The sequence below is a fragment of the Crinia signifera genome, chromosome 2, assembly GCF_055691185.1.
Source record: "Crinia signifera chromosome 2, ASM5569118v1, whole genome shotgun sequence".
Lineage (NCBI taxonomy): Eukaryota > Metazoa > Chordata > Amphibia > Anura > Myobatrachidae > Crinia > Crinia signifera.
In genome coordinates, this window is record NC_139218.1 from 25,393,634 (window position 1) to 25,408,061 (window position 14,428).

The window sequence follows — 14,428 nt, forward strand, 5'->3', positions numbered from 1 at the left end:
TTCAGTCCAGCACTAGTTCCTGTCTGGTTATTGGTACAGGACGTGAAGACCAATAGGATGCTAGCCTGTATTAAAAGGGGCATGGAAGCTGGGGACGACACTGTATTTATGCCACTCTATAAAGCACTGGCTAGGCCTCATCTGGAGTTCGGAGGGCAGTTCTGGGCTCCACACTACAAAAAGGACATTCTAGAACTATAAAAGGTTCAGTGAGGGGCAATCAAGATAATTAAAGGGATGGAAGACTTGAGCTATGAAGACAGACGTACATGTACAAATTTATCAGGGGGCAATATAAGCAACTATCAGGTATAGGGTGGGCAATCCCGGGATCTGATAGGCGGGATTCCAAGATTTGGCCTAAAATTGGCAGGATTTGAATCTCAGGATTGGAGTTTTCAATCCAAGGATTTGGGATTAGAATGAGCTGGATATTGTGCGCACCATATTCTTGTTATATTTATGGATAATTGAATGGTATCCATGGTACTACAAATATATGGGCAGTCACTCTCAATAGACTAAACCAGGCATGTCCAACGTTGGCCCTCCAGATGTTGTGAAACTACACATCCATGCATGCTTTGCCACAATTTTGCTATTAGATAATGCTAAAACTATTGGAAAGCATGCTGGGATGTGTAGTTTCACAACATCTGGAGGGCCAACGTTGGACATGCCTGGCCTAAACAAAAAACAAGGTGATGTGGTAACTGAGCAGGGTATACAATCACAGTATACAATATTTAATATATATTTTAAATATTGTATACTGAGCTCAGTGACCACATCACCTTGTTTTTTGTTTACGCTGTTGGGAGTGACTACACCATAGATTTGTAGCTGCTGATTTGTAAACCAGATCCCAACTGAGCGCCCCATCGATATCTTGATATCTACCCTTCTGTCAGTAACTGAGAGTCTGCTGCCATCCTGCTTCCTACGTCACAGGCCCCAATAATAGATACATTGATGCATGCGTACCAGCAAGGACCGATCGGGAATAAGATCCAGCAATTTATGACATTTGTTTTTTTGCACGAGTGTTCTACCTGATTACTGTATGACACACACTGGAATGATTTCATTTTTCAAAAGGAAGATCAATCAAATGAATATAATTTATAATAGAGATTTCTAACCTGTTTTGTGACCATGCCTTTGGGGATTTTCAAAGCTTCGATAGCTGGGTATTTAGTGAAAGTGTAATCACACTAGAGCAGGCAAACTATGCAAATAGTAAGATTTATTGTGGATCAATATACCATGTGCTTAGAAGCAGCTATGGGGGCTGTACCAATAATACCCCTTTTACACCACCGCAAAACCCTGGGTCTTCGGCGGGTCAGTGGCAGTGTAAATGGGACACGTCGTGTCCCTTTACACTGGACTTCTATCCAGGTCCTGACCTGGGTAGAACACGGCTAGGACCTGGGTAGAGGGCAGTGTAAATGGGTACGCCGGGTCATCCGACCTGGCTCCCATTTACATCAATAGGGGACGTGCAACCTGCGGACCGCAGCGTCTGCAGGTTGGACGGGGGGGGGGGGGGGGGCACAGACAGCCCGCACTGCTGTCTGCTATACCCTGCAGACAGCAGCAGAGGAGGTGAATGGATGCCTGTGTGCGGCATCCATTCACCTCCCGGACAAGGGCTGGGGGGTGCACGGGGGCTTGGGCAGCTCAGTAGATTACCTTAGTGTTGGGTTTGCCCCCAGCGCAGCGCTCCGGGTCCCAGGTGCCAAGTGCTTGGAGATGACATCATCTCCAATCGGGGGGGGGGGATATTGGCCCCCAAAAAAAAAAAAAGAAAATAATAGTGCAACACTGTCACACTCAGGATCCTTCTATTATACAATAGGTAAAATATAGAACTCGTACCAAAATGTTACGTCTACTGTATGAAAGCAGACATAAGCGTTTAATTGTGGGACATGATCCGTCACCAATGGATTCCACTTTTCCTTCTTCTTAAAAATGGATACTCAAAAGGATAGGAAACATATCGTAGTGCAGTAACCTTTTTTAATAAAATGCATATAAAACAATGGATAACAAGTTACAAATCAAAGGACTCTCACTGGGGGCGAAATGTAACAGGGTGTGATTTTTTTTTTTCGTAAGAAAAAAATCGCACCTTTAAAAATGGTGTTTTTTGCCGCAAATTCGCATATGTAATGAGATGCGAATTTGCGGCAATAAAGTGCGATATGGTGCGATTTCGGCCGATTTTTAAGTCCTGAAAATGTGCGATTTTCAGTCATGAAAATCGGCACATTTTCAGTACTGTGCGTTGTGTTGGAAAAAAAAAAAAAGAAGAAAAACGGCGTGCGGTCCCCCTCCTAAGCATAACCAGCCCCGGGCTCAAAAAGCCGGTGCTGGTATCATAAAATCGGGGGGACAAACAAATAGGGGTTCCCTTGATTTAATGAAACCAGCACCAGGCTCAAAGTCCAGCGCTGGTTCCCAAAATACGGGGGACAAAATTACTTTTGACGTATTTTAAGAACCAGCACCAGAATGATTCTATTGGCCACCTAGACTTTCTCGGCTCCTGATTGGCCGCTAGGCGGCCAATAGAATCATTCGGATGAGAGGCGCGGAAGATGAAACATCTCTGCGCCTCTCCAGTCCGTGAGTGGGTACCAGCCGGGAGCAGTGCGTCTGCCGGAGAAGATGCCGGGGTCGTCGCCGGGGACCAGGTGAGTAGGATTTGCTTCCTTAGGTACCCCTTTTGGATTACTTCGGATCCTGGACCACGGAGACATCAGCCCTAGAGCCCAGGACCCCAGAACCAGGACCAAGGCCCCGGAACCGGACTCTTCAGCCCTGGAGCCCCGGACCCAGGATCCAGGGACCGACCTACGGGCTCAAGGTAGGTAAGTATCAGTATGTGTGTGTTATGTATGTATTAAACTTTTATTTTTCAGGGTGTCAGTGTGTTTTATTTAACTATTTTTTGTACTGTAGAACTACAAGTGCCAGCGGGCCCTTTAATGCCCCGCATGCTGGGACTTGTGGTTCTCCAAGTCCCAGCATGCGGGGTAGGCTTGCTGGGACTCCTAGTTCTACAGTATAAGACAATAGTTTTTATTCTTTTTTTTTTACACTTTTCATCAGCCCGATGCCCACCGCCCAGGGGCATCAGGGACAGCCCCGGACTTTCAGCATGGGCTGGTAAGTCCTGGAGGGGGGGAGGCCCCTTCATTGGGGGGGTCCCCACTTCCCCAGGACCCTTGCCCATGCTGACCAGCCGCGGGACCTTATATAATAAGTGTCCCCCGGCTGTGGCATTACCCTGCTGGCTGGTTGGGTCTGGTGCTGGTTCTTAAAATACGGGGGACCCCTAGTCAATTTGTCCCCCGTATTTTGGGAACCAGCGCTGGACCTTGAGCCTGGTGCTGGTTTCATTAAATCAAGAGAACCCCTATTTGTTTGTCCCTCTGATTTTATTATACCAGCACCGGCTTTTTGAGCCCGGGGCTGGTTATGCTTAGGAGGGGGACCGCATGCCGTTTTTTTCTTTTTTTTTGTTTCAACTTTTTTTTTACAACAGAACCATGCACAGATCTCAATGATCTGTGCATGTTTCTGATAAAATCGCCAGGCAGAACCTGGTCTATTTTTTTTGCGATTTTTAGTAACCTTTACTAAAAATCGCAACCCATTAAATATGCGAGTTCTATACTTTTTAATGGGAAAACATCTGGATGCGATTTTTAGTCTAACTAAAAATCGCACCTTTAAAAAATGCCCTATAAAATATGCCCGAAATGCCAGAAAACGACATATTTTGCGGGAAAAAAACGCAAAAAAAAAAAATCGCCTCCCATTACATTTTGCCCCAGGTGTTTTTGCCTACATAAATGCAGACAGAAAAAGCCGATGTACATGTAAAACAGGCGTCCCTGGATGCTGGTACATAGCAAGGTCCGAACTATGGCCCTCCAGCTGTTGTCAAACTACAAGTCCCATCATGCCATGCAACAGTTTTGCTACTAGGGGTTGCTAAAACTATGGCAAGGCATGCTGGGATGTGTAGTTTCAGAACAGCTGGAGGGCCACAGTTTGAACATGCCTGCATTAGAGTTACCTTGATGGCTCCAAGATGTGTAACGCGCTCATATGGAACAAAACCTCTGTATAACACTAATATAGTAACCGAATCGGCCCTTGTATCAAACTTTGGAGGGTCCACTTAGGAGGAACCCCATGTTTAATTGCACCATCTGTGACTTGGCACACGGGAAAAGCCATAGACTTTAGCACTAAAGGTAGACTAGGGAAATGGGCAATGAATTGAACAGCTTAATTACTTATTACCAGTTATTTATATAGCGCACACAGATTCCGCAGCGCTTCACAGAGAATATTTGAAAACACCAGTCCCTGCCTAGTGGAGCTTACAATCTATATTCCCTACCACATATACACATACACACACACACACACACACACACACACTCTGGTTAATTTTGTTGGGAGCCAGTAAACGTACCAGTATATGTTGAAGTGTGGGAGGAAACCCATGCAAGCACGGGGAGAATATACAAACTCCACACAGGGCCATGTTGGTAATCAAACCCATGACATCAGTGCTGTGAGGCAGTAATGCTAACCATAACACTGTCCATGTACTGGTATTCTTGTTGATCAGAACAGAAAGTGCAGAAGTAGTAAAAAGCATTTGGGGTTCATAACACAGGGCCGCCAGTAGGAATGGTGCTGTGAGTACAGCTGTCCTGGGCCCCGGCCTCTGAAGGGGCCCGGGCAGCTCATTTTGCCCACCGACTGCCTCCGCTGTGCTGCGCTCAGTGCATTGAACAAAGCAGGTCCTGGAGCTTATTCAACCCAATTAAAATGCTGCACCGCTTTTGAGCCAATCAGAGCTTGCATACCGCCAATGAGAGTGGCCGATGCTGCCTGTGCTCTTGGACCTCCGGGCTGCAGCTCAGGGAGGTCAGGGGGGAGCAGGAGCCAGGTTACGGTAAGTCAAGTGTGAAGAGAGGGCCCGGGGCCCAGACTGGAAATGAGTCCCGGGCCCCAAAATTCCTGATGGCAGCCCTGTTCCGGACATAATATAGCCAGTTTAGAGTACAGCATTGTCCAGAGCAGCTTCTCTGATAGGAACAAGCCTGAATTCGGTAAAGTAACAAACAGTGTTCTAGGTGTTATTTCTGTGATTCATCGCTGTAATCTACTACTATGGCAACCTGTCCCCGGAGCGGCCCATGGTTATGAATGAGAACTGCATGTTTGGCATGGTGCACACTGTATCTCTCTTCTAATTTCTTTTTTTTTTCTTTTAATGTCTGTCTTTTTTTTATCACTAGCAGGAGGAACCATCAGGGTAACAGGTACCTAAATAATTTAACCGTATTGTCTGTATTCCACCTACCCAAATGATTCCATTAGAGAATGACCCCCCTTAGCCTCACATCTCTCATGTAGCCAATGATTGTTACGTGTGTTAATCCAATAACCCTCATTACCTCTGCATTGTGCCGTCATGATAAAGGGGGCCATTGTATCCTCTGCATTATCCCTAAGGATCTGACAACGGGTTTATCCTTGGAATGGGCCAAACAACTGTTTCATAGATGAAAGGGGGTTTCCCACAACAGATATTATTTATACTAAATCCTCCCCCACCAAACATTCCTTAAGGAAGGAGGCCTGACCCCACGTTTTCTGCACTTAACAGGTGCGGACAATTATTAGCTGGACCCTCAACCCCTCTCCTTTGTCACTGCTTACCCCTCTCTGTGGCAGGGAGACACAAACGGAGATTCTAATAGAACATACTAAAGGGCTTGATTCAGACCTTTTCGCTAGGCTGTGTATATTCGCAGCCTAGCAAACAGGTAACCTCTGCCGATTGCCTGGCCCCATAAGTTTCTTTTGCTGCTGAGAAAGTTGAGCAGTGCTGTACGTGATACTTCGGGGTTCAGGCTATAAGGCACAGGTACTCTGGCGATTGTCCCAAGGGAGCACTGCCTACCACAAAACTATTATTGGAAAGAGATTGCTGATTGGTTATAGAGGTTCCCTGTGACCCACCAAACTTTGTTTTTAAAGTGGACGGGTTATGTATCAGTCAGATCATATTGGTGCATTCAATATATCAATTTGGTAAAGAAACTATTATTCATGTGCAAAAGGGTCTAGGGGCTGGTGCTGGGGGGTGACTACCTTTTTATTAATATATGTAGAGCAACCCCCATGCGTGCTGGGGAAGTCTGAAGAAAGCGGTCAAGGCGTGATCACATCACATTTTATCACATCCATACTGTATCTAACCAAATCTGCCCAATATGTCATTCTTCTTTCTGTGACCGCCTTGTATATGGTGTGGCGGGATGTGTCCATTTACCGCAGGGCTTACCTTACAAGCCTGATCATAGTAGTGATCATTATGATTTAATGGTACCTGTATGTGTAGTAGCATCAGCGACAGTATTACATCATATTGGCCTGAATACAGAAGTGATACTTAATATACTGTATCATTTTTTAAATTCAAATTTGGACTATTTACTGTCTGGTTCAGCATGTGAATCACCATATAAAATACCAGTGGCACACAGATCATGGGGCCAGAGAGAAATAAGGACATCGGAAGTCCTAAGGGTACTAGGTCCTTTATCATGACATAATGCGCGTAATAGGTCAATAGCTTTTACTGCTGCAGAAACTATAAATATCTAACACGCATAGAATGTTTAGTAATGGCTTTATACTGTCATCAATTTACAGTATTGATCAGCGAACGGCTGATGTACTCTGTTAAAGGGCCTTATTTTGTGTTATTTTTTCATTATACCATCGATCAGCATTTTATTTATTGCAGTGGTAGCTATTTTTGTTCCACACAGTGCATTGTGTTTGTTCCTATATGGAAACTGCGGTACTTGTTTCCTATCTGGGCGCCCAGGTTTTCAACGTACGGCACCGTAATGAAATCGTATCGCATCGGATTCGGTACGCGATGATGTACGATGGCATACGATGCTATCCGATCCGATCCGATTTCATTTTAAATCGGATCGCATCGCATGCGGTGACGCGATCAACCCCGATTTTTACATTGGAATCAATGCTAAATGGTCCCTGAGACCCGATTTTACATTGATTTCAATGTAATAACCCCGCAAACCCACGATTTGTATAGGAAACCCCCCCCTGATGGTTTAAAATGCGCCTCTATTGTTAACGCCACCCCAGTATTGACGTCAACCCGAAGCGTGGCGAGCGGCGGCGGTACGCGTCCTCCGACTTTTTCATACCCCCACTATCCACGTCGGCGTGGAGTTGAGAATAGAATAGTGTGGCGAGCGCAGCGAGCCACCAAGCCCGAAGCGTGGCGAGCGCACGCGGATACCTGTGAAGCCCGCGAGGGGACACGGATACCTGTGAAGTATCCGCGTCCCCTCGCGGGGCTCGCCACGCTTCGGGCTCGGTGGCTCGCTGCGCTCGCCACACTATTCTATTCTCAACTCCACGCCGACGTGTATAGTGGGGGTATGAAAAAGTCGGAGGACGCGTACCGCCGCCGCTCGCCACGCTTCGGGTTGACGTCAATACTGGGGTGGCGTTAACAATGGAGGCGCATTTTAAACCATCAGGGGGGGTTTCCTATATATCCTATGGGCCAACCATAAAAGCGGGAAAGAAATCGGATCGCATTGCATCGTTCAATATCGTGTATGTGCATTTGTGGTATCCGATCCGATTTTTATACGGAGAATAGCATGGTGCGCAATTAACGTAGCGGGCGCCCAGATAGGAAACAAGTACCGAAACTGCCATTTAACCATTGGTTATTTTCAAGCCTTTAATCAAAAAGTATTTTTATCAGAAACCATATTCATGACTGGTACGGCGCAAACGTCCGTTTCCTGACTGGTACGGCGCAAACGTCCGTTTCCTGACTGGTACGGCGCAAACGTCCGTTTCCTGACTGGTACGGCGCAAACGTCCGTTTCCTGACTGGTACGGCGCAAACGTCCGTTTCCTGACTGGTACGGCGCAAACGTCCGTTTCCTGACTGGTACGGCGACAATGTCCGTTTCCTGACTGGGACGGCGCCAATGTCCGTTTCCTGACTTAGATACAGTATTCCCTGGTGATACGTCTTGATTTAGTCTTAACTGGATGAGTAAGTAGAACGTTCAGCAGAAGAAATTTTTTTTTTGTTTTGTTTTTTTTGTTACCTAAATGTGTTCGGCCTTATTGGCGTGCCTTTTACAGAAGCTGGTAAAACATGCTTGGACATGTTGTCCCACAGAGGAATGGTCTCTAAGGTTTGGATTGTAAACTGTCCAAAATGCAAACTTTTTAGATCGCTCATACAATGCTACAGTACGGTATGTGTCACTATGGAAACTTAGGAATACTACGCCATTGGCATTTCTAGGCCTTATTAGAGAGCTGCGTCTCACAATCACATTATATATAATTCTGTTTAGCAGTGATGGAGGTGTAGTGGTTGGGATCAGATCGGACTGTATCATTGACATTCCTGTGCTGCTGTTTTTTTTTGTTTCGCTTTTTTTTTTTTAAGGTGTGTACACACGGTGTGATTTAGGCTATTGCCCGATTTTGACTTTCCTATTTCTATCCTACTTTGACTATGCGATTTTGGCTAACTACACTTGTGATTTTGACTATCTTGCTATTTGGCATAGGGCAAATACATTTTACAGGTGACATAGTAAAATTAGACTTGCCTGCACAGTCTATTTTCCCTTGCAATACCGACGCCATGGGGCCGAACATAGGTATCGCAAGCCTCCTAAGCACTGTGCAATTTTGGCTAACTTACTATCCTATTTTGACTATACAGTGAAAATTATAGCCAAAATCGCACGGTATGTACACACCATTAGAGATCTAGAAATGATGGGGCAGATGAATTAAGCCTGGAGAAGAGATAAACTGGAGATAAAGCACCAGCCAATGAACTGTGTTTGAAAATGACAGCTGATTGGCTGGTGCTTTATCTCCTTTCACTTTATCTCTTCTCCAGGCATAATACATCTGCCCCCTTGTCCTGTATGGAGGATGTGAGGGCAGGTTGGAGATGCTTAGTGGGGTGGTTCTATAATTGGCGGAGTAGCATGTGCCACAGCACATGAAATTGCATATAGAGCCTCTAGGGTATCTTTTATGGGGTTTGTGTTGTGTTTCTGTTAACCTTGGCTGGTTTGCAAATGATGAGCATGGAGTTTATTTGCCACTAATTATATAAATGTGGATCTGCATGTGCTCTGCCAGCCTCACAAACAAGACCTCGCTACATACATCGCTGACCATTGAATGATTTCTCCTGCCTTCGGAAATAAGTCGGTATAAACCGACTTTAATTTCCTCCGCAGATCGGCGAAGTTGGGCTGGGCGGTGATGTCATGTGACATTGGCGTGTCTGCGTTACCAGGGGAACGTCCAATGTTTTCATGGGGAAGCCATAAAACGCTGTTTTGTTCCCTTGCTCCGGCCCAGTCTCCGCCCCTGGCCCTCCCTCCCTGCAACGAACGGCCCATCAAGTGTTTGTGTCTATGAGCTATAGCACAAACCAATAACCATTCCTACAATAAATGCTATAGAAATCTAGAGTGAGGTGTTTGTGATCGTGTCTGGTGCAGCGATTATTTCTCTATGTTGTATGGAATTGTTCCAGCAATCATTATTGGCATTTGCCATTATACAGTATATCGGATGGAAATAAGATAAAACAGGAGCCGCAGCTGCAGCTGTAAAAGTCTGTGGCCTATTATTTTCTATGGGAAAGGTCACTTCTCATCTTTTTGCCTTTTGTTTGTTGGGCCACCCGGAGTTCATTGAATTTTCATCCCACTTATTGCATGAATATTGCATGAGGGAAAGAAAAGTTTCATCCAAGTCGGTTTATGTGGATAGACATTTTTTATTTGAGACCGGTGAATAGTTTAACTCTGTAGAAAAAGCCGTTTAATTCTTTTTTTATGACATTCCATCTTGCTCATTTTACCTTTGGACACCGATGCAATGCCTTTTATTCTTTCTGATCTCATTGCCGTTTTATGTTGGTTTTAAGTTGTGTTTTCTTTTCTTGCAGAATCCAGCTAATGGAGTCAGCGGCTTTAAAGGCCAGTTTGACAGTGATCCTTTTGTGGACTTTTTATTTGATCAGCCTCCCGTTTCAAAGCTGCTGACATCCGTACACATACCTTCTGTTTCATCATCGAACCAACAGGAGCCGGTTCTGTTGCCTTCTGCAGTGCAAAATAACCTTTATACCTTGAGTAATAAGAGTTGCATGTCTACACTGCCTCCGGTCCCGGCCCGTAGCGGGTCTCAAGATGTTCCGAGGGTATCGCCCAATCCGTTTCTTAACAAGTCGAATACTTTCTCGGCAAACCCATTCACTGAGAGATCAGAAAATGCAGGAAACCCATTCAATAAGCCCAACGCCTCACTGAGCGCTCCAACGTCACTTTCAACTGGCCTGTTCGATCAATTTCCCCAGCAAGACCGGCCAACATTTACAGTGGGTCCAGCTGAAAAAAGTCTCTCATTACCGCACAATTTTGCCACCATGCCTGAACCTAATCCAAAAGGTTGGGTGACGTTTGACGAAGACCACTTTGCCGGTAAAGCGAACAGTTCAATCCTCAATGGAGTGGAAATGGACGGGATCATTTCACAGAACAGTTTTCAGCAGCCTAGACTGGACAGCAACCGCAACGCTATCCCAGATGGTTCAAATCGTACCTTGTCGCTGAGGAAACCCCCTCCCCCTCCTCGTGTCCCATCAAGAACAAAACATGAACCACTTTCCACCAAACCATCAACTCATTCATCTCCAAGTCTAGAATTTACTGATCGGTAAACTGGGCCTGGTGCTGACTCTCTCAAGCGTGCAATATGTTTTGTCGATTGTGAAGTACATCGCTACTTAATGTAACCACTATTTAATATGTCTCATAATATATTTTTGTGCTTATCTGGGCAATATTTTTTTTGTGGGCTATATGGAAAACCGAGTAAACTAGACAAATGCATAGGATGTGGTTCAATTCGGTTTTTTTGCAGGGTTTTTTTTTCCGTTTTTGCCATTGATTTAAAAATGAAATTATGTATTTTGTTTTGGGACGACCTGTTTATATCGTTGAAGGTTACTGTTCTGGCAATTAAACCACTATGTAATAGGTTGAAGGGAAAGAGAAGGGCAGAGGCACAAACCCTTATTTTTTTATCTGCTGACTTGAACAGAAACCAAATATGTTGATGGAGGATACATCGTATAGTTGATTATTATTGTTTTAATTTGGATTTGTCAAGCACAGTGGGAGGGAAGTAGAGGCAATTATGACCTACTGTAAGGTCTGCTGTGCAGCTACAAGTGCTACCATGCCCTGCCACTCTTGGTCATACTGGGCCTGTAGTTTCACAATAGGTGGAGAACCATATGTTGCTTTACCACAGGAAACCATAAACAGAGTAAAGCCATTGTACTAGAAGATCATATGTCCCAAGGAATCCATGCAATTTTCTTGCTATTTAATAGGAATGACACAGGTAGTGATGTAGCCCCTTCTTGTGGCACAATGACGTAGCTACCTCTCTCCTATCAACTGCACACTCCTTTTTAAAGGGAAATACCACACTTACACTGCAAAGTGCCAGGGCTTATGTGATGTTGGAAGTTGTATGATCCTCAGATATTGTTGCCCTCAACTCAAACTGCACAAATTGGGCATTAATTGTTAAATGTGCAATGATGTATTATTAACTAACGAGTTGCGTCTGGAAGTTGTAGTTGTACAGTAGCTGGTGAAACTCTGATCATGTGTGTCGTATGACATATTGGAAGTGTGGTCCTCACAATTTACCTTTAGCCAAATATTATACAATTTATTAAACTAATCCTTTGCTCTGTGCATTTTATGTATCGGTATTTGTAAGGAGTTTTTATTTTAATGAATGGAGGTTAAATGTTGAAAATGTCGGGGTCTATTTTGCAAATAAATTTGGTATGCTATATAAAGAAAAAGGGCAATGCCGTAATTCCAAATATAATTACAGTAGAGCTGGAGAGTGAGGTGGAAAAAACTAAAATGCTCCAATGTACAACAACCCAGTTATAATAGCAGTTCATTGTATGCAGTACTTTTAAATTGTACAGGCCCTAATATGCCGAATCACTGATACACCATTTATTAGATATTTAGTATGACCGCGGGTGAAGGGTTAGTCGGATATTGCTGGTGAAGCTTTATAATTGGCCTATAAGAGTCGGCAGCAACTGGGATGTCTTCCACAATTCCAAAGTTATCCAAAATATAGAAAAAATAATTGGAGCGCTCACCAGATTATAAATGCAAATAAAAAGTGTTGTGTAAAAATACAAAGTTAAAGGTTATAAAGTTATAGGTCATTACGATAAATGTTTACTTAGCAATTTTCACAAATTCACTCAGCACTCAATGGGTTGAGTCCTCTCCATGCTTCAGGGTTTACATGCTGTATATATGAGGATGGGGCTGATATATACGTACAATGTACTTTAATTTTCCTCATCACATTTCCAGATGTTGTATTTCATTGAATTATAGGTATAGTTAGATATCGATTCAGTCATGCTCCCATTTTCTCTTCCAATAGCTCCATTTTCATCCAAATTTTACTACTTGCCTTAGAAAAATGTGCAAGTCCAATTTTGGGCTGTTTTAAGTGCACAAGTCTCCCTGGCGCCCTGTAGAAGCAGCCATTTTTTTGGAGATTGAAATTGATCCACTTACTGGACTATGAACATTGGCTTGGCCCACAAAATGGCTGCCTTTCTCCTGTGTGGCCTACAGGTTCACTTCCTGTGTTGGGATCAGACGATACATTGCTAAGCATATTGTGTGGTAAAACTGTTTATATAAGTACATCGTACTGTCATCTGGTCTGTATTATGTGCTGTAGAGTATACGTCAGATCGTCATAGATTTTACTGGAATAAATGCTTAACATGTTCCGGTATATACCGATTAGTGACCAATATTTATGAGGTATAATAACTACGGGCGGCATAATATAATTTCTCAGTGTATACAAATGGCTCCATGTCGTGGGAGTTAGCGTTTTTCCATCCATCAGCTTTTCTAGTGTTAACGTTATCACTATATTAATCCAAACATATTAAAGCTGATTAGACGATTTAGAACACATACACGTGATAAACTATCATGTAAATAACTCAGAGGATGTTTAAACTCAAACCTTCGTATAGCATGAATAGACCTTTTAATATATTAAACAGTTACTAGATTTTTAAGTGGTATAATTCTGGAAATACTATATTACAAATAAGTGTGTGAGGGTCGTAGTGCTTTTTTTTTTTTAATTACTATTGTGCGGCTGTTTAATTGTACAGTTTATAGAAAATGCAATGAGAGGCTTCTAAATATGAGATTCTATTTTCTGTTAAGACAATGTTTTTGTGCAATTGGCTTTACGTGTTTGCATCACCGGACCTCTATCAACGATTATTATACACAGTTCCTCCATCTTGTTGTGGACCGCTATGAGACTTGGTTTTTGCACCTACAGAAAATATATATGATATATTTGATCATATTACATGCAGTGTAAAAGCAAACTGAGGCTATGATTTAATTAGAAATATTGAAGCACAGATGATTAATTTTACGCCGACTATTCAGTGTTTCGAAATTTGTCTTCAATGAGCTACAGCCGTCCTACCGCCATTTCCCTGCAATCTAGGCAGTGATGGCGGCCATTTTGTGAGTTGAACTGTTATTCTTTAGTACAGAGTACTAATTATTTCTTACGTTCCCTGTGTGTTTTTCTTTCCAAGAACATGGCGACCACCGATGTGTATGTGCAATATATCTATCTAACTCCCTGCGTCTTATTGCGGAATCCTTTACAAAGTATTCTGCTACTGACATCATAGTGCACATCTCTTACTGGTCTGTACTGTATAAGGGAAAAAAATACTTTTTCTGAAAGCTGTATCACTGATGAATTTCCTGTAAATCTTACAATGCTTCTGTAGTACGTGTATGAGATTATATACAGAACAGTTCTGCAGTATTACATTATCGATTCTCCGTAACCTGTGCACTGTCCTGTGAAATGTGGTGTGATGTTGAAATAAAAAATAAAAAAAAATAATAATATATGTAACACAAATGCCTGAAGTGTATCATTTGCATCGTTTTACTGACATTTAAAACTAGCGGCGGCTCCAGAGGAGGGGCTGCATCACCGTTCAAAATTCAAATAGGGGAGCCACACCCACTCCAAGTGAGTCAGTTTAGATTGGTAGTTGGTGGCAGTTGCTGTCCCTCACCTATTTCAATTTTGAAAAAATACTGAGTTTATCCGGTATCCCACACGGACGAAGGACTCGCACTGCATTACATCCGGCTAAATT

General features: G+C 43.4%; 1 protein-coding gene across 6 annotated transcripts in view; it reads left to right on the plus strand.

The window, feature by feature from the left end:
- SYNJ1 (synaptojanin 1) overlaps nucleotides 1-14,168 on the plus strand; it is a 78,375-nt gene extending 64,207 nt beyond the window's left edge. For 4 of the 6 annotated variants that reach the window (XM_083171819.1, XM_083171822.1, XM_083171821.1 and 1 more), the window contains one exon: nucleotides 10,097-14,168. In XM_083171819.1, the coding sequence (XP_083027945.1) occupies nucleotides 10,097-10,870 (774 nt within the window). In that variant the 3' untranslated portion in view covers nucleotides 10,871-14,168. Of the gene's footprint in view, nucleotides 1-5,333; nucleotides 5,358-10,096 lie in introns of all 6 variants that reach the window. The other 2 variants (XM_083171823.1, XM_083171824.1) reach the window with 2 other exon arrangements.
- The last annotated feature ends 260 nt before the right edge of the window (nucleotides 14,169-14,428 follow it).